At 44.9% G+C, this 22,673-nt stretch overlaps 1 protein-coding gene across 1 annotated transcript in view; it reads left to right on the forward strand.

The window, feature by feature from the left end:
* PASK (PAS domain containing serine/threonine kinase) overlaps positions 1-22,673 on the forward strand; it is a 52,829-nt gene that overhangs the window by 24,520 nt on the left and 5,636 nt on the right. The window contains 6 exon segments of the mRNA XM_043492149.1: positions 1,896-2,063; positions 2,733-2,858; positions 4,201-4,335; positions 5,522-5,719; positions 9,479-9,480; positions 10,186-10,319. Coding sequence (XP_043348084.1) covers positions 1,896-2,063; positions 2,733-2,858; positions 4,201-4,335; positions 5,522-5,719; positions 9,479-9,480; positions 10,186-10,319 — 763 coding nt within the window.

A 22,673-nucleotide genomic window follows, 5' to 3' on the forward strand; every position in this document is an offset into this window, starting at 1 on the left:
TAAGGTTGATTTAGTGTTTTGCTGGGTTCCATTGTATGAAACTTTCATTTTTAAAAGGAAATATTAGGTTGAACAAATATTAATGGACTGACTTGCATTGACAAAAGGAAATTAAATGGCAGGTTTCATCTGCTACTCCAAGTGTTGCATGTGGCATGGTATCACAGTACTTAAGCACAGAGTAATGTCTGTGTGAGAAGAACAGTGGCAATCTTAAACTAAAAAACTCCCCTAAAAATTCTGTTGAGGACCTGTTAATAATAAATCTGATATGCTCCACCCAGTGCAGTTCCTATGAGGGAAAATAATGTCTAATCAGTTAAAATAGATGATGATGACCTTACGGATGTTGTTTACCTGCATTTTCCAAAAGCTTATGTAAGGTTATTTTAAGAGTTAGAGCGCGCGCGCGCACGCACACACACACACACACACACACACACACACACACACACACACACACACACACACACACACACACACACACCCACCACACCACCCCCCCCCCCCCCCCCCCCCCAAGGTAAGGGTTAAATTTAAAAACTGGTTCAGTTACGATAAACAAAATGTCTTAATGAATAACTGCTCCTCAAAGCAGAGAGAAATACTACGGTGTATTTGCAGAAGTAATTATTACTTGGAAGAGAGAGGGGATGAATTGCTTAAATAAAGTATCATTGTAAAAATTATTTTTTTTGTTAGCAAATCTAACTCTCTGGAGTTTCTTGCAATCTTCCTTCAAGACAGTGGAGAGTTAGGCAGAAAAATGTCTCATGAAATTTCAATTTTGAAAATAGTTTAAACTGCTGATATCTGTCCTTGTCACTATTTGACATGGATAAGTCAATATAAAGCAGCATTTCACACTTCAAAAAAATAAATAGAATATTTGTTGGTTCTTTTTAGAAATACAATTCCTTCATGTGGAGTACTCTATCCACTTCCAGTTGCCGCCTCTTAAGAAAGAGGAAACCTGCTGGTCACTTATAAACACCCTCCCCTGACATAGTTCAGAGTACTGGGGGACTTACATTCTAATCTCCCTGCCTTTGGGGCAGGGGGAGCGCGTTGTAAAGGAGAAAATAAAATGAACTTGATGGAGCTATTCAGAATTCTGAAATGTATCCCAAAACTCATCAGTATCTATTTGCTGTCTCCAAGGAGAACAAGGTGACAGTCTATGAAACTTAAAGGGCATTAAACTTAGAACCAGTGAAAGAATGGTGTCTTTAGCCTCTGTTTGACAGAAGCAGGGAATTGGCGACAGGGTATGGATCACTTGATGATTACCTATTCTGTTCTTTCCTTCTGGGGCATCTGGCATTGGCCACTGTTGGAAGACAGGATACTGTGCTAGACAGACCTTTGGTCTGACCCAGTATGGCTGTTTGTATGAATACTCTTGATGTGGTGTCTGAATCTGTGGAATTCACTGCTGAGTTTTAGGTCAGTGAGACAAACTATTGACTGAGTTCTAAAACTTGTGTGACTCTGATCCTAATGGTCAAGTTAAAACACGAAAAATTATCTAAAGTCTTGCTCAGAATGTAACATGATCATGTATGCTTGATGGTAGTTGAAAACAACTATCTCCATACACAGCGGTTTACACAATTATCTAGGTACGTTTTCTTCTGTTTGTTCTCTTTCCACTGAAGTGTATGGTATTGGTGACTCCTGGAGTTAGGCTGCTGAATTAGATGAACCAGCACTCTAGTTCGTTGTGGTAATTCCGATGACAGACAGCTTTTGGCATTGGAGTTAAAATAACACAATTTCACAACTACAGTGAAAAAGCATCTTCCTCTAAATATCTTATTTTTTTTATATCTCTTTATTTTATAAACCTCACTGGCTCATTTCAGTTTTTTGGTGTCTCTTCCTTCTTATTGCAGGTGATCAGGACAATTCCATTGTTTGAAAATTCCCAAAGAGCTGAAGATCTGGAAAAATTGCGGGCATGTGATGGAGAATATGCAAAGAAATATGACACTGTCAATCTCCTTGGCAAAGGAGCTTTTGGCTTTGTCTGGACTGCCAGATGCAAGAAAGATAATAAGGAGGTTAAGGAGGAAAAACGTATTTAATTTACTCTAGATATTTTTTTCTTTCATAATGTGACCATTTATTGCAAGAGCAAAGGTTATTCTGTAATGAAGTGTCCACCTCAGACTATCAAAAAAAAAAAAAATGAAATCTGAACTTCTTAGCTCTTTTTAAAAAGACAAACAGAAACCTAGAAAGGTATTGACACTGATATAATACATTCTTTGAAAAGGATACATTAATCTCCGTGGCCGGCCTCATTTTGTGACTGGTAACCATTCTGTGTCTAATTCAGCCCACTGGAAGTCTGAGAGCAGTGGTATTGCAGATCTTAACAATGCTGTAGAATTAAGTTATCAGTAAGCAGAGAGGACAAACTGCAAATGATGGCTCAGCTCCTTCAAAGTTTTAAGAATATGCCTAGAGTAGACTTACTGAAGTCTTGGGGCCCTAGTTTTGATCAGTGGGAGAAGTTTTACAGAATTCAGTGAACCAGCTGAAAGCAAAATAAGGAGTGTATGTTAATAGCAACAGGTGCAGTTGTGCTGCCAATCCAGTGTAGGTCTGGCTTTTATAACTATCAGCAGCTTTCCTGGCTACTAGCAATGGCCTTTTAGTGAACTTGTAGAGAAAATAATCTTTATTTTAATCATCCAGGGCCCTCTTGCATTCTATTATTTGTGTAGGTTGTAGTAAAGTTCATTTGGAAGGAGAAGGTGCTGGAAGACTGCTGGGTAGAGGATCCTGAGCTGGGGAAAGTTACTCAGGAGACCACAATCCTGCTGAAGCTGCAGCACCCCAGTATTATTAAGGTATAGTCTAATTCAAAGCACACAGCTTTTAAGGTACAGTCATAGTTTGAATTATTCTTCACTTCCTCCCATCTTTCAAACTGATCTTCAATCAGGCTGTTGTCTCGTAGGTAATAATTCTTACTGACATTTTCTTAATGCAAAATACATAATACAATAAATGCTCTAAAATTGCTTGTTTAATATATAGTATTGACTCTAAAATACACCCATCAATTTATCTGATCAAATTAGTTCATCAAAATTATCCATGAAAGATAACTAACAGTTGATTCTTTTTAAATACTATTTCAACCCCAACAAGGAAAAGCCAGTATTTGGGGAATAAAGTCTTCCACATGTGGAACTCTGTGTCCTTCCTGATTTTTTTGGTAATGATCATAGTGTTTACATTTTTATATATAATTAACTTAGCTTTATTAAATTGATTCTAGGATTATTGCAAATTGACCAAACCCACTCTCTCATCACAATAAACCCTTTGAAGTTTGTTAGACTTATTAGACATGACTCACTTCAAAAATCTTGCATTCTAACTATTCAGGTCAGAAGACATTAGCAAGATTTGGCATGGCTTGCAATCTTTACTCGGAAACAATGATATAGATGTGAGCCAGATTGTTGCAACAGTCTTTGGAGAATTAGGGGCATTGTAACATTGCCTTACTGAATTCTGGGGTGTCTATGTTCAGACCAACAGGGGTTCTCTGATCCTGTCAGTGTTCAGAATTCTTTCCAGGACATGCTGGCTTGATGACATGAAAGAGACCATTTTCAATTGAGAGTAGATTTTTAATTAGTCTGAGATATCTGTCATGATCATCAAAGAGTTCATCTGGTTGTCCCTGCAGTTAAAGAGAACAATAGCTAATACCATTAAACAGAAGGTCTTGATTTATCTTGTAAAGGATTCAGGACAGAATTCCTGAGTCCTTTACCTGCTATTTAGGTTAGCTAATTCTCCACAAGACATGAGAACCTTATTTTGTTGAAATTTACCCTTCTCAGGAGGTTCAAGCTGATCATCACAAGACTGAGGAAGCCTTCCTCTGAACTTCTTGTATACTTCAGACTTCAGTGTTCAGAGGAGACTTTGTTTCTGATGGCAGTGATTTGGTGACATAAGAGAGCTTAAGACCAGAAACTGATGCTCACTTTCTAAATTCTTGCCCTGCTTACCCTGGATGATTTTATGAGTTGGGCAATGTAATGCTGACAAGTTGTATGTTTAGAGAGATTTAATTCCCTAAAGATAATATGCTTTTATCACTGCCCTTCTTGGAGGTTAATGTCTGTAGAATGCTGTAAGGATAAAAAGCATTATAAAAGTTCCTGTTTATAGGTGCTGGATGTATTTGAAAATGAATGTTTCTTCCAATTCGTGATGGAGAAGCATGGATCGGGTCTAGATCTTTTCACATTCATTGACAATCAGCCTGACTTGGATGAGCCTTTGGCAAGCTATATATTCAGACAGGTGGGAGCTACTTTTGAAGTAAAGCATGTTTCTGAGAATGTGCCAGTTTGACAGTTGGGGGAAACTTGGGGGGAAACTTGGCTAATACAAAAATCCCATTTCATTGGAAAGTTGAAATAAGATTAGTCAATTAATCTATATGTACTGCTCTGTTTCTATGATAGTGTGCAGTATTTAGAGAGTACCACTTGAACATTTTGGAAGGCTGATTTCTAGTGTTTTCTGAACTACTGAAATGTCACCCATAGTAACCTTTAAAAGACTGCTGCCACAAGTGGGGCAACATTAAGTGAGGTTTCCCTAAGTCTCATTAATGAATCAGGTATTTTTATGTACTTTTCCTTTACTGCTGGCACACAAAGGTTTGTGTCAGCTAAAACTCCCCTTTACTTTCCTGCTCTGCCTGCTTGATTGGACTGTGGTGTCACAAAATTAACACTATCAGAATTGTTTGTTTGCAAATTCTGATGCTGTACTTAATTCTGGCATCACAGAATGAATTGTGCAGAAGGGAGTGACTGAGGGTTTGTCTGTCCTCGAAACACTGCAGAGCTGAAGCTGCACTGTTGTGTCTCAAGTGAGACAGGAGGGGAGATTGCAAGGAAGAATTCTTCTGTTGACCTAGTGCTGTCTACGTGGGGAATTGGGCTATCTTAACTGTGTTGCTCGGGGATGTGGATTTTTCACACCCCTGAGCTACGTAGTTACACTGACCTAATTTTCCAGTGTAGACCAGGCCTCAGTATTTGAGTGAGTTATCTTTTATTTATATAAAAGTTCACTCCCAAATACTCAGACTTCATAAGCCTGCAATGATGGGAAAGGAAATGTGGGAAGACTAAATTATTCTTTGGTCAAAGTTTGTATTTAAAACAAAAATTAACTTGCTGAATTGTGACTAATCACTAGTGCTCCTAACCCCAAGGGATGAACAAACATGCTAAAAGACACCCTAACAGTACACATTTGGAGAAGGTGAAACCTTAGTTTGCTTCCAAATATATTTCCCAGAGAGCAATACTTCAATATGATGACAGCCATCCCTGGTTGGATGCAGCTCCTCATCTTGTATAGATGAGATGTAAACAGGCATATTTTGGGGGGGCTATCGGAGTTCTGTTGTGTTCTGGATAAGTGTCTTTCATGTAAACCTCTTTGTATTGTGACCTCAATCTTTGTGCTTCAGCTGCTGTCAGCAGTGGGATATCTCCATTGCAGAAATATCCTCCATAGAGACATCAAGGATGAGAACATCATCATTGCTGAAGATTTCACAATCAAACTGGTGGACTTTGGCTCAGTTGCTTACTTGGAACCTGGCAAGCTGTTCTACGCCTTCTGTGGGACAACTGAGTACTGCTCACGGGAAGTGCTCTTAGGCCCCGTACGTACGGATTGCCCGAGTGAAAACTGCTCTTGTGTTCCTTGTTAGCAATGCACTTGTAAGGCTAGGGCAGTAGAATGGCTGACAGAATGATGCTTAAACTATTGTCATGAACATCTATGCTAGACCCATTGAAATAAATTGGGTATTTCGCACCTCAGAGCTCTTCTTTCAGGTACTCTGCAAAATCCCAGACATTGCTGCATGGGTTGCATTTGGCTCACATCTTTTGGAAATTGTCTTCACTGCTGTTGCAGAGACTTCATTTCTCTCTTTCAAATGAAATCTATTTGTGGGCCCCTGCCCATTAGTCCTTCTTGCCCCTTCAATGAGGTGCACCCTCACGTTGGGAAATACTGCTTTAAGTTTTCAGTTGTCCAAATGCAATCTAAGCATCTCGAAATGTCTGGATCATTTTCCATATGTTTTTTTATCAAGATCATAAACAAATTCTCCAACACAAGCAGGAATGTTCCCAGACAAAGAGGGACTAACTGTCTGGTGTGATCTAGAATGCAAGTGCCACTTCAAGCTGAACTAGTGGTGCTTATGCAGGGCTTTATTAAAAATAGCATGCTGGGTGAGCTTCTGACTGCCATGCTGTACAACCAAGTTAACGAGCAGGTTTAAGGTTTTTATCCCTAGGCTGGTAGGGTCTAGGTGAATCATATCACAACTTAATCTGTTCTGTGTTTCCCACTATCTACATCTAAATCTTAATAGATGGGTCTTGGTGACCCACCACCCCTCCCATTCAAGTCTGTTTATGAACACGCATCTCTTTTTGGCAGTTGTTTACATGGAGAAACAGGGTATCGAGGAAGTATTTGTGTTGTAGCTGTCCTTTTAACTTGCCCTATTTTGAAGAATGAAATCTTGTCATTTCCCACTCCCATCAATTCTGTTTCCCTTCTCTACTTGCTTTCTGGCATGTACTTCTCTGCTGTTTGATCAGTTTGTTGTCCTCTCGTTGATCATGCTGTCCTATAGTCTGGGCTTCCTCTCCCATTACGTGTATTTCCATGCTGATTGGTTTATTGCTCCCCCAGACGTACGGTCCAGGCATCAGGTTGACTCATTCCCCATCTCTTCTGAACATTCCTTTCCAAGTGGAGGTTGGCAGGTTATGGATTCAGCCCCTGAAGAAGAATTACAGTTCCTCCTCCTGGGAGCAAGGACTACTATTAGGGACATGTAGGTTGGCTCTTCCTCCTTGTTCCCCCTGGGTCCCCTCTCCAGGCTCTTCTTTCTAATGGGAAAAACTGACAAACTTTGCATTGGATACCACACAATCATATTATAAGGATGAACATGGGAGTGCAGGGTGTTCTCTCGAGGTACAGGGTGTCTCACACTTCTAGCCTTGTGTGAAGCAAGTTACCTTCCTTCCCAGATGGGATGTCAAATGGTGGGACTCTCTTGGGAGAGGGTGTTTCAGAGTGATGTGTGGGGTATCCACTGAGCTGTCTAATCTGTAGTTTGAAACTCTGGTTGGCAAGCCCTGGTCTACACTACAAACTTATGTAGGTATAGTGACATCACTCAGGGGTGTGGAGTGAGCAGTGCAGCTATACTGGCCAAACTTTTGGTGTTAGAGAGCGCTATATTGACAGGAGGACTTATCCTATTGACATTGCTACTGCCTCGTGAGGAGGTGGCATACCTATGCTGACGAGAGAAGCTCTCCCACCAGCATAGGTAATGTCTTCACAGGGTAGTGGCACTGGTGCGCCTGCAGTGCTATAAGTGTAGTCAAGCCCTAATTTTGGCCTGGGTTCAGTAGTTCATCTGGTCTTCATAGAATACTAGGGTTGGAAGAGACCTCAGCAGGTCATCTAGTCCAATCCCCTGGTCAAAGCAGGACCAACACCAACTAAATCATCCCAGCCAAGGCTTTGTCAAGCTGGGCCTTAAAAACCTCTAAGGATGGAGATTCCACCACCTCCCTAGGTAACCCATTCCAGTGCTTCACCACTCTCCTAGTGAAATAGTGTTTCCTAATATCCAACCTAGACCTCCCCCACTGCAACTTGAGACCATTGCTTCTTGTTCTGTCATCTGCCACCACTGAGAACAGCCAAGCTCCATCCTCTTTGGCACCCCCCTTCATGTAGTTGAAGGCTGCTATCAAATCCCCCCTCACTCTTTTCTGCAGACTAAATAACCCCAGTTCCCTTAGCCTCCTAGTCATTTTCGTTTCCCTCCGCTGGACTCTCCAATTTGTCCACATCCCTTCTGTCGTGGGGGGGCCAAAACTAGACGCAATACTCCAGGTGTGGCCTCACCAGTGCTGAATAGAGAGGAATGATCATTTCCCTCGATCTGCTGGTACTGCTACTAATACAGCCCAATATGCTGTTGGCCTTCTTGGCAACAAGGGCATACTGCTGACTCATATACAGCTTCTCGTCCACTATAATCCCCAGGTCCTTTTCTGCAGAATTGCTGCTTAGTCCGTCAGTCCCCAGCCTGTAGCAGTGCATGGGATTCTTCCTTCCTAAGTGCAGGACTCTGCACTTGTCCTTGTTGAACCTCATCAGATTTCTTTTGGCCCAATCCTTCAATTTGTCTAGGTCACTCTGGACCCTATCCTTACCCTCCAGCATATCTACCTCTCCCCATCTTAGTGTCATCTGCAAAATTGCTGAGGGTGCAATTAATCCCATCATCCAGATCATTGAACAAAACCAGCCCCAGGACTGACCCCTGGGGCACTCCGCTTGATACCAGCTGCCAACTAGACATCGAGCTCTTGATCACTACCCATTGAGCCCCACAATCTAGCCAGCTTTCTATCCACCTTAGTCCATTCATCCAATCCATACTTTTTTAACTTGCTGGCAAGAATACTGTGGGAGATCGTATCAAAAGTTTTGCTAAACTCAAGATATATCACATCCACTGCTTTCCCCATATCTCCAGAGCCAGTTATATCATCATAGAAGGCAATCAGATTGGTCAGGCATGACTTGCCCTTGGTGAATCCATGTTGACTGTTCCTAATAACCTTCATCTCCTCCAAGTGCTTCAAAATGAATTCCTTGAGGACCTGCTCCATGATTTTGCTGGGGACTGAAGTGAGGCTGACTGGTCTGTAATTCCCTGGGTTCTTTTTCTTCCCATTTTTAAATATGGGTACTAGTCTTCTGGTCACCAGTGCGACATTGACCCTAAAACAGCTTCATAGATTCATAGATATTAAGGTCAGAAGGGACCGTTACGATCATCTAGTCTGACCTCCTGCACAACGCAGGCCACAGAATCTCACCCCCCCACTCCTGCAATAAACCTCTCACCTATTTCTGAGCCATTGAAGTCCTCAAATCATGGTTTAAAGACTTCAAGGAGCAGAGAATCCTCCAGCAAGTGACCCATGCTACAGAGGAAGGTGAAAAACCTCCAGGGCCTCTTCCAATCTGCCCTGTTGGAAAATTCCTTCCCAACCCCAAATATGGCAGTGAGCTGAACCCTGAGCATATGGGCAAGGTTCACCAGCCAGATACCCAGGAAAGAATTCTCTGTAGTAACTCAAATCCCACCCCATCTAACATCCCATCACAGGCCACTGGGCCTATTTATCATGAATATTTAAAGATCAGTTAATCGCCAAAATCATGTTATCCCATTATACCATCTCCTCCATAAACTTATCAAGTTTAATCTTGAAGCCAGATAGGTCTTTTTGCCCCCACTGCTTCCCTTGGAAGGCTATTCCAAAACTTCAGTCCTCTGATGAGATATATGTTGTAGCTATACTAGCCGCCTTTGTTCAGGAAGGCTAGGTTCTGATTTCACCTAGAGACTAGGTATAACGAGGTGGCTGTTCCTTTAGTGGCTGTTAATTCATGTTGCATAATTTGTTTGCAGTTTGGCATAATTTATCAGTTTCTGTTTAGGAGAGACCCAAGACTAAAATTATTGGAAATGGTGTATTTGAGTTAAAATACAGAGCTGCATGAAGGAAGCTTGTGTGGTGGCTCCCAGTGATAAGTGCTCTCACTTTTGCTAGCACTGTCTTGCGAAACTGAATACCAAGCTTTGGGGGAATGAGGGTGGGAGAGGGCCAGGGATCATGTGCATGTGCATGTGCATGAAGGTAGTATATATTTTTCTGCTTAAGCATTTATATAGTTGTGTAGAACGCCTAAAATATTTGCATATTATCTTTCCTGCCTTTAAAATGGAATTCAGAACCACAAATTAGGGGGAGGGATAGCTCAGTGGTTTGAGCATTGGCCTGCTAAACCCAGATTGTGAGTTCAATCCTTGAGGGGGCCATTTAGGGATTTGGAGCAAAAAAATTGGGGATTGGTCCTGCTTTGAGCAGGGGTTGGACTAAATGACCTCCTGAGGTCCCTTCCAACCCTGATATTCTATGATATACGCATGTTATAAATGTATGTTCTTTCATATATCTTAGTGTATTTGTACTTCGAGTTTATGCGGGCTTCTGTATTTTTGTGTAGGTACCAGGGACTAGAGCTGGAGATGTGGTTGCTTGGCATCACCCTTTATACCCTAGTATTTGGAGAGAGTCCCTTCTGTGAATTAGAGGAGACCATGGAGGCTGTACTAAATCCTCCTTACAGGGTGTCAGAAGGTGTGTTTTCATTTATTCATGCCATTCATTGCCAATGAAACTGACCATAGTGGAAGAGATTGCTCTAGAACAGTAGTTTTCAAACTGTGGGTTGTGACCCAGTACTGGGTCACGGAATGTAAGGCTCTGGGTTGTGGCGGCTCTAGTCAGCACTGCTGACTGGGCCGTTAAAAGTCCTGTCAGCGGTGCTGCCCGGCTAAGGCAGGCTAGTTCCTACTGATTGCGACACCATGCTGCACCTCGGAAGCGGCCAGCTGCAGGTCTGGCTCCTAGGTGCGGGGGCCATGGGGCTCTGTGCACTGCTGCTGCCCTGAGAACCGGCTCCGCACGCCCATTGGCCAGGAAAAAAAAAGTTTGAAAACCACTGCCCTAGAAAGAACCTTTGTGTAGCTGGAAGCGCACAGTGTATAAAAAAATTTTCTCCAAGTTTTGCTCTCTTCTTGGGAGTCAGTCTTTTACACATGCTCTCACTTTATTAAACATCAGTTCTCATCTGAAAAAGGGCTATGACATGTAAATCAGTATATTCACCTGCTTTAAGGAAAGTACTTTAGTTCTTTATGCACATGGAATATCTGTGTACTACCTGCACTGGCAGTATGTCAAATTCCAGGTCTTCACTATGGTGAGTTCACTCCTTCATTCATTATCTCAAACCACCCAGGAGTTAAAAACTGAGTGAGCTGGAACAAATAATGTAATAGGAAAGTTTAGCCTAAACTAGGTAAGTTTAAAGTCCAGTGACTACCAGTGGTCCTCAGCAGGCTTGAATGCAAACTCAGGCTTTGCTTTACTTAGAATAATAGAATATCAGGGTTGGAGAGGACCTCAGGAGGTCATCTAGTTTAACCCCCTGCTCAAAGCAGGATAAATCCCAAACTAAATCATCCCAGCCAGGGCTTTCTCACACCTGACCTTAAAAATCTCTAAGGAAGGAGATTCCACCACCTCCCTAGGTAACCCATTCCAGTGCTTCACCACCCTCCTAGTGAAATAGTTTTTCCTAATATCCAACCTAAACCTCCCACACTGCAACTTGAGACCATTGCTTCTTATTCTGTCATCTGCCACCACTGAACAGCCAAGCTCCATCCTCTTTGGAACCCCGTTTCAGGTAGTTGAAAGCCGCTATCAAATCCCCCCCTCATTCTTCTCTTCTGCAGACTAAATAAATCCAGTTCCCTCAACCTCTCCTCATAAATCATGTGCTGCAGCTCCCTAATCATTTTTGTTGCCCTTCGCTGGACTCTTTCTGATTTTTCCACATCCTTCTTGTAGTGTGGGACCCAAAACTGGACACATTACTCCAGATGAGGCCTCACCAGTGCCGAATAGAGGGGAACGATCATGTCCCTCAGTCTGCTGGCAGTGCTTCTACTTATACAGCCCAAAATGTTGTTAGCCTTCGTGGCAACAAAGGCACACTGTTGACTCATATCGAGCTTCTTGTCCACCATAATCCCTAGGTCCTTTTCTACAGAACTGCTTCCTAGCCATTCGGTCCCTACTCTGTAGCAGTGCGTGGGATTCTTCTGTCCTAAGAGCAGTACTCTGCATTTGTCCTTGTTGAACCCCATCAGATTTCTTTTGGCCCAATCCTCTAATTTGTCTAGGTTCCTCTGTGATGTTACTGACCTAAGCTATGACTATATAGATCATTGTGGCAACCACTGCTATATATTTGCAGCAAATATTGTACAAAGGTTGTCGTGTAAGGTGTCTATGGAAAGGTTATAATTTGCTGGGTATGATTATGCTATCTGTATAGGTGTATCATTTTTCATAGTTAGTTATGAATATTGGTATGTACTTGTATATCAGTGTATTTTGATTTTAAAGTAGCCTTGGCCCTGGTCTACACTATGAGTTTAGGTTGAATTTAGCAGCGTTAGATCGATTTAAACCTGTACCTGTCCACACGACGAAGCCATTTACTTCGACTAAAAAGGCTCTTAAAATCTATTTCTGTACTCCTCCCCCGACGAGGGGATTAGCGCTGAAATCGACCTTCCCGGGTCGAATTTGGGGTAGTGTGGTCGCAATTCAACAGCATTGGCCTCCAGGAGCTATCACAGAGTGCTCTGTTGTGACCGCTCTGGACAACACTCTCAACTCGGATGCACTGGCCAGGTAGACAGAAAAAGGCCCGCGAACTTTTGAATCTCATTTCCTGTTTGGCCAGCGTGGCAAGCTGCAAGTGAGTGCAGATCTCATCAGCAGAGGTGACCATGATGGAGTCCCAGAATAGCAAAAGAGCTCCGACATGGACTGAACGGGAGGTACGGGATCTGATCGCTGTATGGGGAGACGAATCTGTGCTATCAGAACTCCATTCCAAAAGACGAAATGCCCAAATATTTAAAAAAAATCTCCAAGGGCATGAAGGACAGAGGCTATAACCAGGACTTGCAGTAGTGCCGCATGAAACTTAAGGAGCTCAGGTAAGCCTACCAAAAACCAGAGAAGCAAATGGCTGCTTGGGGTCAGAACCCCAGACATGCCGCTTCTATGATGAGCTGCATGCCATGGTGCAGCCACCACTACCCCAACCCTGTGCTTTGACTCTGTCAGTGGATTATCATGCAACAGGGATGTGCATTTTGGGGACGAGGAAGATGATGGTGCATGGCAAGCAACCGGAGAAACAGTTTTCCCCAAGAGCCCGGAACTGTTTCTCACCCTGAACCCGGAGCCAGTACCCCTCAAACCCACCCAAGGTGGTGGGCTCCCGCACCCGCCAGGTGGAGAAGGGACCTCTGGTGAGTGTACCTTTGTAAATATAATATATGGTTTAAAAGCAAGCATTTTTAATGATTAATTTGCAGCCAGTACAGCTACTGGAAAAGTCTGTTAACATGTCTGGGGATGGAGCGGAAATCTTCCAGGGACATCTCAATGAAGCTGTCCTGGATGTACTCCCAAAGCCTTTGCAAAAGGGGTCTGGGGAGGTCAGCCTAATTGCATCCTCCATGGTAGGACACTTTACCACACCAGGCCAGTAGCTCGTAGTCTGGGGGCATTGCATAACAAAGCATGGCAGCATATGGTCCCCATGTTTGCTGGCATTCTAGCAACAGCCATTCTTTATCTCTCTGTGTTATCCTCAGGAGAGTGATATCATTCATGGTCACCTGGTTGAAATAGGGAATTTTTATTAAGGGGACATTCAGAGGTGGCCATTCCTGCTGGGCTGTTTGCCTGTGGCTGAACAGAAGTCTTCCCCGCTGTCAGCCATGCGGTGTGGAGAGGGTGAAGCAATCATCCCAGAAAATTGTGTGTGTGGGGGGGAAGGCAGGTGGTTTAGTTGGGTTTGTGCTGCATGGTAACCCGAAAACTGTAGCCCCTCCTTTTAAATTGTCAACCCATTTTAAATGGCCAACCCAACGTCTGTTTGGTATGGGAAATGAGGGCGCTGCTGTTTTGAAACCATTCCCAAATGTTATGAAGGTTAAAGAAGCCAAAAGACTGTGGCTTACCATGTCTATCTGCAAGCCGAATTCTGTTGCCCGCCAGCCCTGCGTGTGTGATCTCTAACACCAAACCGGCAGACCCTCAATATAAGAGGCAAAATGCGACCTTCTACCGAATGCATGTGTGCTATGTAATGTTAACAGCAAGGTTCACCCTGAAGAAGTCTACCCATCATTCTCTAAAATGTCTTTTTAACTACTACTCTCCCTTTTTTTCCTCCCACAGCTGCAAATGTTTCAATGCTCACACTATTATCGCCTTTCCAGAGGCTAGCGAAGATTAGAAGGCAAAAAAAATGCACTTGCGATAAAATGTTCTCTGAGCTCATGCAGTCCTCCCACGCTGAAAGAGCCCAGGAAAGCACAATATGAATGCGAGGACAGGTGGCGGGTTGAAGATGATAGATGGCGTCAGCTTGCTGACAGAAGGCAGGAGTCAATGCTGAGGCTACTGGAAGATCAAAGTGATATGCTCCAGTGTATGGTTGAGGTGCAGGAAAGGCAGCATGAGCACAGACTGCCGCTACAGCCCCTGTGTAACCAACCACCCTCCTCCCCAAGTTCCATAGCTTCCTCATCCAGACACGAAAGGACGCGGTGCGGGGGGCCACCAGGCACCCAATCATTCCAGCCCAGAGGACTGCCCAAGCAACAGAAAGCTGGCATTCAGTAAGTTTTAAAGTGCAGTGTGGCCTTGTCCTTCCCTCCTTCCCCACACCTCCTGGGCTACCTTGGCAGTTATCCCCCTATTTGTGTGATGAATTAATAAAGAATGCATGAATTTTGAAGCAACAATGACTTCATTGCCTCTACAAGTGGTGATCGAAGGCAGGAGGGCAGGGTGGTTAGCTTACAGGGAAGTAGAGTGAACCAAGGTTTTCATCAAGGAGAAACAAATGGAACTTACACACCGTAGCCTGGCCAGTCATGAAACTGGTTTTCAAAGCTTCCCTGATGCGCATTGCGCCCTCCTGTACTCTTCTAACCATCCTGGTGCCTGGCTTCACGTAATCAGCAGCCAGGTGATTTGCCTCAACCTCTCATCCCGCCATAAACATCTCCCCCTTAATTTCACAGAGATTGTGGAACACACAGCAAGCAGTAATACCAATGGAAATATTGGTTTCGATGAGATCTAACCAAGTCAGTAAACTGCAACAGCGCGCTTTTAAACATCCAAAGGCACATTCTACCACCATTCTGCACTTGCTCAGCCTATAGTTAAACAGCTCCAGACTACTGTCCAGGGTGCCTGTGTATGGCTTCATGAGCCATGGCATTAAGGAGTAGGCTGGTTCCCCAAGAATAATTATAGGCATTTGAACATCCCCAACAGTTATTTTCTGGTCTGGGAAGAAAGTCCCTTGCTGCAGCTGTTGAAACAGACCAGAGTTCCTGAAGATGCAAGCATCTTGTACCTTTCCCGGCCATCCCACATTGATGTTGGTGAAACATGCCTTGTGATTCACGAGTGCTTGCAGCACCATTGAAAAGTACCCCTTTCGGTTTATAAGAAAAAGAGTACTTGTGGCAAGGTGCCACAAGTACTCCTTTTCTTTTTTGCTAATACAGACTAACATGGCTGTTACTCTGAAACCTTTCGGTTTATGTACTCGCTGCCTTGGTGCTCCAGTGCCAAGTAGGGATATGGGTTCTGTCTATGGCCCCACCGCAGTTAGGGAATTCCATTGCAGCAAAGCCATTCACTATGACCTGCACATTTCCCAGAGTCACTACCCTTGGTAACAGCAGCTCAGTGATTGCGTTGGCTACTTGGATCACAGCAGCCCCCACAGTAGATTTGCCCACTCCAAATTGATTCCCGACTGACCGGTAGCTGTTTGGCATTGCAAGCTTCCAGAGGGCTTTCACCAGTCGCGTGTGAACTGTGAGGGCCAAAGTTCCATGAAAGTGCCCTTACGCATGCAAAAGTTTCACAGCCATGGGGAATCGTCCCAGACCCACAACACTATGCGGCCCCACCAGTTTGTGCTTGTTTCCCAGGCCCAGAATCGGCATTCCACGGCATGAACCTGCCCCGTTACCACCACGATGTCCACATTGCTGGGGCCCGTACTTCGAGAGACGTCCGTATCCATGTCCTTATCACTCTCCTCACCACTCTGCTGTCTCCTACTCACCTGCTTTTGCAGGTTCTGGTTCTTCATATACTGGTGGATAATGCGCGTGGTGTTTAGAATGGTCATAACTGCCGTGGTGATCTGAGCGGGCTCCATGCTTGCTGTGGTATGGCGAGAGCAGAGTGGCAGTGGAAGAGGAAGGTGGATGACTATGCTGACAGCAATATGGCGCCCGCACGGAAAAAGGCATGAAACGATTGTCGGCCATTGCTTTCACGGAGGGAGGAGCACAGGGTAGGCTGGCAGCAGACAGTACAGTACGACTGCTACCTGTCATCGTCATCTTCTGGGTGCTCACAGTGCTGCTGGCTGGGAGAGCAGCCTGATGCAGAATGGCCCCCTCAGGGATTGATTTTACAACCCTGGGTTTAGCAGGCCAATGCTCAAACCACTGAGCTATCCCTCTGCTGATATTCCAGGCAAGACTGAATCTCCATTAGACGAAACTTAAAGAAGAGAATGACCTGAGTCACTCCCATTTATGTCCAGGCGCCCCTGACAGATCTCACCAAGGTCTGCCAGGAGCACCCATGTCTGCCCAGGCACCCCGACTGACCTCACCGAGGCCAGCCAAGAGCACCCAGGAGACGACGAGGACAGCTACCAGTCGTAATGCACCATCTGCTGCCACAAGGCAATGAGCTACTGCTGTGTAGCAATGCAGTCCCACGTCTGCCAGCACCCAGGAGACGTACGGTGATGGCATGCTTGCCATGGTATGGCGTCTGCACAGGTAACCCAGGAAAAAAGGCGCAAAATGATAGTCTGCCGTTGCTTTCTCAGAGGGGGGTTGGGGGGGCCTGACGACATGTACCCAGAACCACCTGCGACAATGTTTTTTGTCCCATCAGGCATTGGGATCTCAACCCAGAATTCCAATGGGTGGTGGAGACTGAGAACTGTGGGATAGCTACCCACAGTGCAACGCTCTGGAAGTCGACACTAGCCTCGGTACTGTGGACACACTCAGCCGACTTAATGGTCTTAAATGGGGACACACACAATCGACTGTATAAAATTGATTTCTAAAAAATCGAACTAATTTTCGTAGTGTAGGCATAGCCTTGGTAAAGCATTTGATCAGTGTCTTGAGAAAGGAATGTGCAAGTAAGTGCCCAATCAAGAAACACTTAACTGACAATTGATCTTGGAAGACTCCAATCCACATAAGAAGTCTTCCTGGGGACGTGCAAGGTAGCATGTAAGCAATGGCTGCCACCTGTAAAGAACTGAGTCGTGCATGGACATGTGACTTGCCCATGTGACTCCAAACTCCATTTGCTGTAGTTTTCCACAGTAATAACAAAGAGATGTTCTTGCACCTGGAAATGACTATAAAAGGCTGATGCCTCATCTCCATCTTGTCTTGAATCCTGCTTCATACCTCTGAAGGGTCTTTGCTACAAACTGAAGCTCTAAACAAAGGACTGAATGACCCATCCCAGCTGTGGATGTACTCCAGAGACTTGATTTGAATCTGCGATTTATTTCATCACTGCTACAAGCCTGAACCAAGAACTTTGCCATTACTGTACGTAATTGATTCCATTTAACCAATTTTATTTCTCATCTATATCTTTTTCCTATTACGAATAAAAGTTTAGATTCTAAAGCAGTGGTCTCCAAACTTTTTGGATCGTGCACCCCTACGGCCAGCTCTAGGGAAGCAAAAAAAAAAAAAAAAAAGAGCTGCCGCTGGCGTGCTGCCAAAGACGGAGCGGGGAGAGCCAAGCTGCCGCTGGCGTGCCACCGAACAATCAAAGGTCCAGGAGCACTGCTGCTGCTGTGCCAGCGGTGCTCCTTCGGTGGCGTTCCTCCTGCGGCACACCACCGGGGATGGTCTTATGCACCCCACTTTGGAGACCACTGTTCTAAAGGATTGGCAACAGTGTGATTTGTGGGTAAGATCTGATTTATATATTGACCTGGGTTTGGGGCTTGGTCCTTTGGGATCGAGAACTTTTTTTTCTTTTACTGGGATTTGGTTTTCATAACCATTTGTCCCCATAATGAGTGGTACTGGTGGTGATACTGGGAAACTGGAGTGTCTAAGGAAATTGGTTTACCCCACTGGCTAACCACAAGTCACACAAGCAAAGTCCTCTCTGTGTGGCTGGTTTGGTTTGCCTTGGTGTGCATAGAAACCCCAGCTTTGGGCTGTAACTGCCCTGCTTTAAGCAATTTGTCCTAAATTGGCACTCTCAGTTGCGTCCCATCAGAACCAGCATCATTACACCCTCTGTATCCTATCCCTACCCTCCAGAGTGTATCTATCACTCCTCCCAGTTTAGTGTCATCTGCAAACTTGCTGAGGGTGCAATCCACTCCATCCTCCAGATTATTAATGAAGATATTGAACAAAACTGGCCCCAGGACCGACCCTTGGAAGTCCGCTTGATACCGGCTGCCAACTAGACATGGAGCCATTGATCATTACCCTTTGAGCCCGATGATCTAGCCAGCTTTCTATCCACCTTATAGTTCATTCATCCACCCCGTACTACTTTAACTTGCTGGCAAGAATACTGTGGGAGACCATATCAAAACCTTTCCTAAAAGTCAAGGAATAACACATCCACTGCTTTCCCCTCATCCACAGAGCCAGTTATCTCGTCATGGAAGGCAATTAGATTAGTCAGGCATGACTTGCCCTTGGTGAATCCATGCTGACTGTTCCTGATCACTTTCCTCTCCTCTAAGTGCTTCAAAATTGATTCCTTTAGTACTGAGGTGAGGCTGACTGGCCTGTAGTTCCCCAGATCATCCTTCTTTCCCTTTTTAAACATGGGCACTACATTAGCCTTTGCCCAGTCATCCGGGACCTCCCCAATCGCCATGAGTTTTCAAAGATAATGGCCAATGGCTCTGCAATCACATCCGCCAACTCCTTTAGCACTCTCGAATGCAGTGCATCTGACCCCATGGAGTTGTGCTCGTCCAGCTTTTCTAAATAATCCCGAACCACTTCTTTCTCCACAGAGGGCTGGTCACCTTCTCCCCACACTGTGCTGGCCAGTGCAGTAGTCTGGGAGCTGACCTTGTTCGTGAAGACAGAGGCAAAAAAAGCATTGAGTACATTAGCTTTTTCCACATCCTCTGTCACTAGGTTGCCTTCCTCATTCAGTAAGGGGCCCACACTTTCCTTGACTTTCTTCTTGTTGCTAACATACTGTAGAAACCCTTCTTGTTACTCTTAACATCTTTTGCTATCTGCAACTCCAGGTGTGATTTGGTCTTCCTGATTTCACTCCTGCATGCCTGAGCAATATTTTTATACTCCTCCCTGGTCATTTCCACTTCTTGTAAGCTTTTTTTTGTGTGTGTGTGTTTTAAGATCAGCAAGTATTTCGCTGTTAAGCCAAGCTGGACGCCTGCCATATTGACTGTTCTTTCTATGCATCGGGATGGTTTGTTCCTGTGACCTCAATAAGGATTCTTTAAAATACAGACAACTCTGCTGGACTTCTTTCCCCTGTTCTCCCAGGGGATCCTGCCCATCAGTTCCCCGAGGGAGTCAGTCTGCTTTTCTGAAGTCTAGGGTCTGTATTCTGCTGCTCTTCTTTTTTCCTTGTGTCAGGATCCTCAATTTGACCATCTCATGGTCACTGCTTCCCAGGTTCCCATCCACTTTTTTGCTTCCCCTACTAATTCTTCCCTTTTTGTGAGCAGCAGGTCAAGAAGAGCTCTGCCCCTTGTTGGTTCCTCCAGCACTTGCACCAGGAAATTGTCCCCTACACTTTCCAAAAACTTCCTGGATTGTCTGTGCACTGCTGTATTGCTCTCCCAGTAGATATTGGGGTGATTGAAGTCCCCCATGAGAACTAGGGCCTGTGATCTAGTAACTTTTGTTAGTTGCCTGAAGAAAGCCTCATCCCCCCTGGTCTGGTGGTCTATAGCAGACTCCCACCACAACATAACCCTTGTTGCTCTCACTTCTAAACTTAATCCAGAGACTCAGGTTTTTCTGCAGATTGATACTGGAGCTCTGAGCAGTCATACTGCTCTCTTACATACAATGCAACTCCCCCACCTTTTCTGCCCTGCCCGTCTTTCCTGAACAGTTTATATCCATTCATGACAGTACTCCAGTCATGTAAGTTATCCCACCAAGTTTCCTTTTTTACCAATCACATCATAATTCCTTGATTTAACCATTAGCAACCAGTATTGTTGGCTTAAGAGATCTTGCTGGTAACTTCCTCGCCTCAGTGGGGCCCTTAGGAATGTGAAGGGTGTTTGCTTGCATTTGTAGCTTCAGAATTTGTTTCATGATCTGGACTAAAAGAAAGAGATTGCTCACTTGCTTCCTGGTGGAGTTGTTGAAGAGAGTAAGCATGTGGTGGGTTGATGCATCTTTCATCAGCAACCTCTCTGTAGGTGATCTTAGGAGTCTTGTAGTCCCATAAAGAGCCTCTATAGCTTTGCAGTTAGAAATTTCCTGGTGTTTTCCCTAAGCCACTTGTATATGCCCTTAAAAGAAAAACAAACAAGACCTCATTTAAGAACGTCTACAAAAGGACTGGTCTTGGAGTGGGTGGGTGCCCACGAGGGGCACCAAAGTTGTAAAAGGAATGGTATCCAAAAAGTCTTCCATGCATAGACTGTCTGTCTGTTTCTTTCTATCGCTTCTCTTCCCCTCCCCCCCCCATGTCTTACCTCTTTTTCAGTTCACTGTTTACACAATGTGGAAGGCTTAAATCATTCTCCAAGCCAAGCAAACACAGCCCTAAGTGAATGAAACAAGACAGAGAAATCCTGACAGTAAGGCAGAAGGGCTGGAGGGATCTGGGGTTACAATTTTACCTACTTCTGGGTATTGAACCTAATACACTAAGGGTATGTCTACACTGACAGAGTTACAGCGCCGCTCAAAGAGCACTGAAGGGAAACCGCTATTGTGTGTTCACATTGTTAGCTGCCTGTGCAATAGCGTGTTCACGCTTGCAGTATTTGGAGTGGTGCACTCTGGGCAGCTGTCCCATATAGCATCTCTTCCTCTTCTGCCGCTAAGAGTTGTGGGAAGGCAGATTGAGTCGTGGGGCATTTTGGGTCCTATCCTAATGCCCTGTGATGCATTGCTTCGCATCCCAGCAATCCCTGTGCTTCCCTCTGCATTTGGCATCATCTTTCATCTTTGTGTACTGCCCGCTCTGCCTCTTTGGTCTGCAGGAATGGATCCCACACTGTTGACCAGTATGCTGCTTGCTCTGACTAACACGTCATGAGTGGCAGTGGAGTTATTCCTTAAACTACAAAGGCAAGAGGAGTGCAACATTGATCTCGCCACGCATAGTAGCTGTGACACGAGATTGCTTGTGGCATTCACGGAGGTACTGACCACAGTGGAATGCTGCTTTTGGGCTCGGGAAACAAGCACTGAGTGGTGGGATCACATCATGATGCACATCTGGGATGACTAGCCATGGCTACAGAACTTCCAGATGAGGAAAGCCACGTTCCTGGGACTGTGTGATGAGCTCACCCCAGCCCTGTGGTGCAAGGACACGAGAATAAGAGCTGCCCTGCAGTTGGAGAAGTATGTGGCGATTGCACTGTGGAAGCTGGCTACTCCAGACTCCTACCGACGGGTTGCTAACCAGTTCGGAGTGGGAAAGTCAACCATTGGACTTGTTGATGGAAGCGTGCAGGGCCATTAATCACATCCTACTCTGAAAGACCATGAACTCTGGGCAACGTGCGTGACATTCCAGATGGCTTTGCACAAATGGGCTTCCCTAACTGCGGAGGGGCGATAGATGGCATGCATATTCCAATTCTGCCACCAGACCACCTAGCCACCGAATACATTAATCGGAAGGGGTATTTCTCAATGTTTCTCCTGGTGCTTGTGGATCACCATGGGTGTTTCACAGACATTAACGGAAGCTGGGCTGGAAAAGTGCATGAAGCGCACATCTTTCAGTGCACTGGCCTGTTCAGGAAGCTGCATGCAGCGACTTTTCTTCCTGGACCAGAAGATCACCATAGGGGAAGTCGAAATGCCCATTGTGATCCTGGGAGACACCCCGCCTACCTGTTAATGCCGTGGCTTATGAAGCCATACATGGGGCACCTTGACAGCTGTAAGGAGCAGTTCAACAGGCTGAGCAAGTGCAGAATGACTGTTGAGTGTGCTTTTGGCTGTTTAAAGGCCCGTTGGTGCTGCCTATATGGGAAGCTGGCCCTGGCTGATGACAACGTTTCTATGCTTATAGCCGCGTGCTGTACTCTCCATAATATTTGTGAAGGGAAGGATGAAAGCTTCACTCAGGGCTGTACAGCTGAGGCTCAGTGCCTGGAGGCTGAATTTGAACAGCCAGAAATCAGGGCTATTAGAGGGGCACAGCAAGGGTCCATAAAGATCAGGGATGCCTTGAGGCAGCAATTTGAAGCTGAAAGCCACTAATATTTGTTGCTATGCTTCAGAGTGCAGTGCTTGTAATGCTAAGAGGTGACTGTGATTGGTGCAGACGATTCAATATGAAGGGTTAAGATAGTTGGCTGTTGCTTTGCAGGGCTCTGTTTCCTTTCAATTAATAGAATAAAGATTGCTTTCAAATGAACACAATTCTTTCATTAAAAAACAACAACCAGAGGAGAGAGTCGAACAAAAAAAAACACATCGGCACTGAGGGGGATGGGGAAGGGAAGGTCCCAGGAGGAGGTGGGGTCCCGGGACGGTTAAAGATTTTGTGCATGTCCAGGGATCATAACCAGCTTTTTCCTTTGGAGTATAATGCAGC

This window comes from Dermochelys coriacea, chromosome 9 (assembly GCF_009764565.3).
Source record: "Dermochelys coriacea isolate rDerCor1 chromosome 9, rDerCor1.pri.v4, whole genome shotgun sequence".
Taxonomy (NCBI): domain Eukaryota; kingdom Metazoa; phylum Chordata; order Testudines; family Dermochelyidae; genus Dermochelys; species Dermochelys coriacea.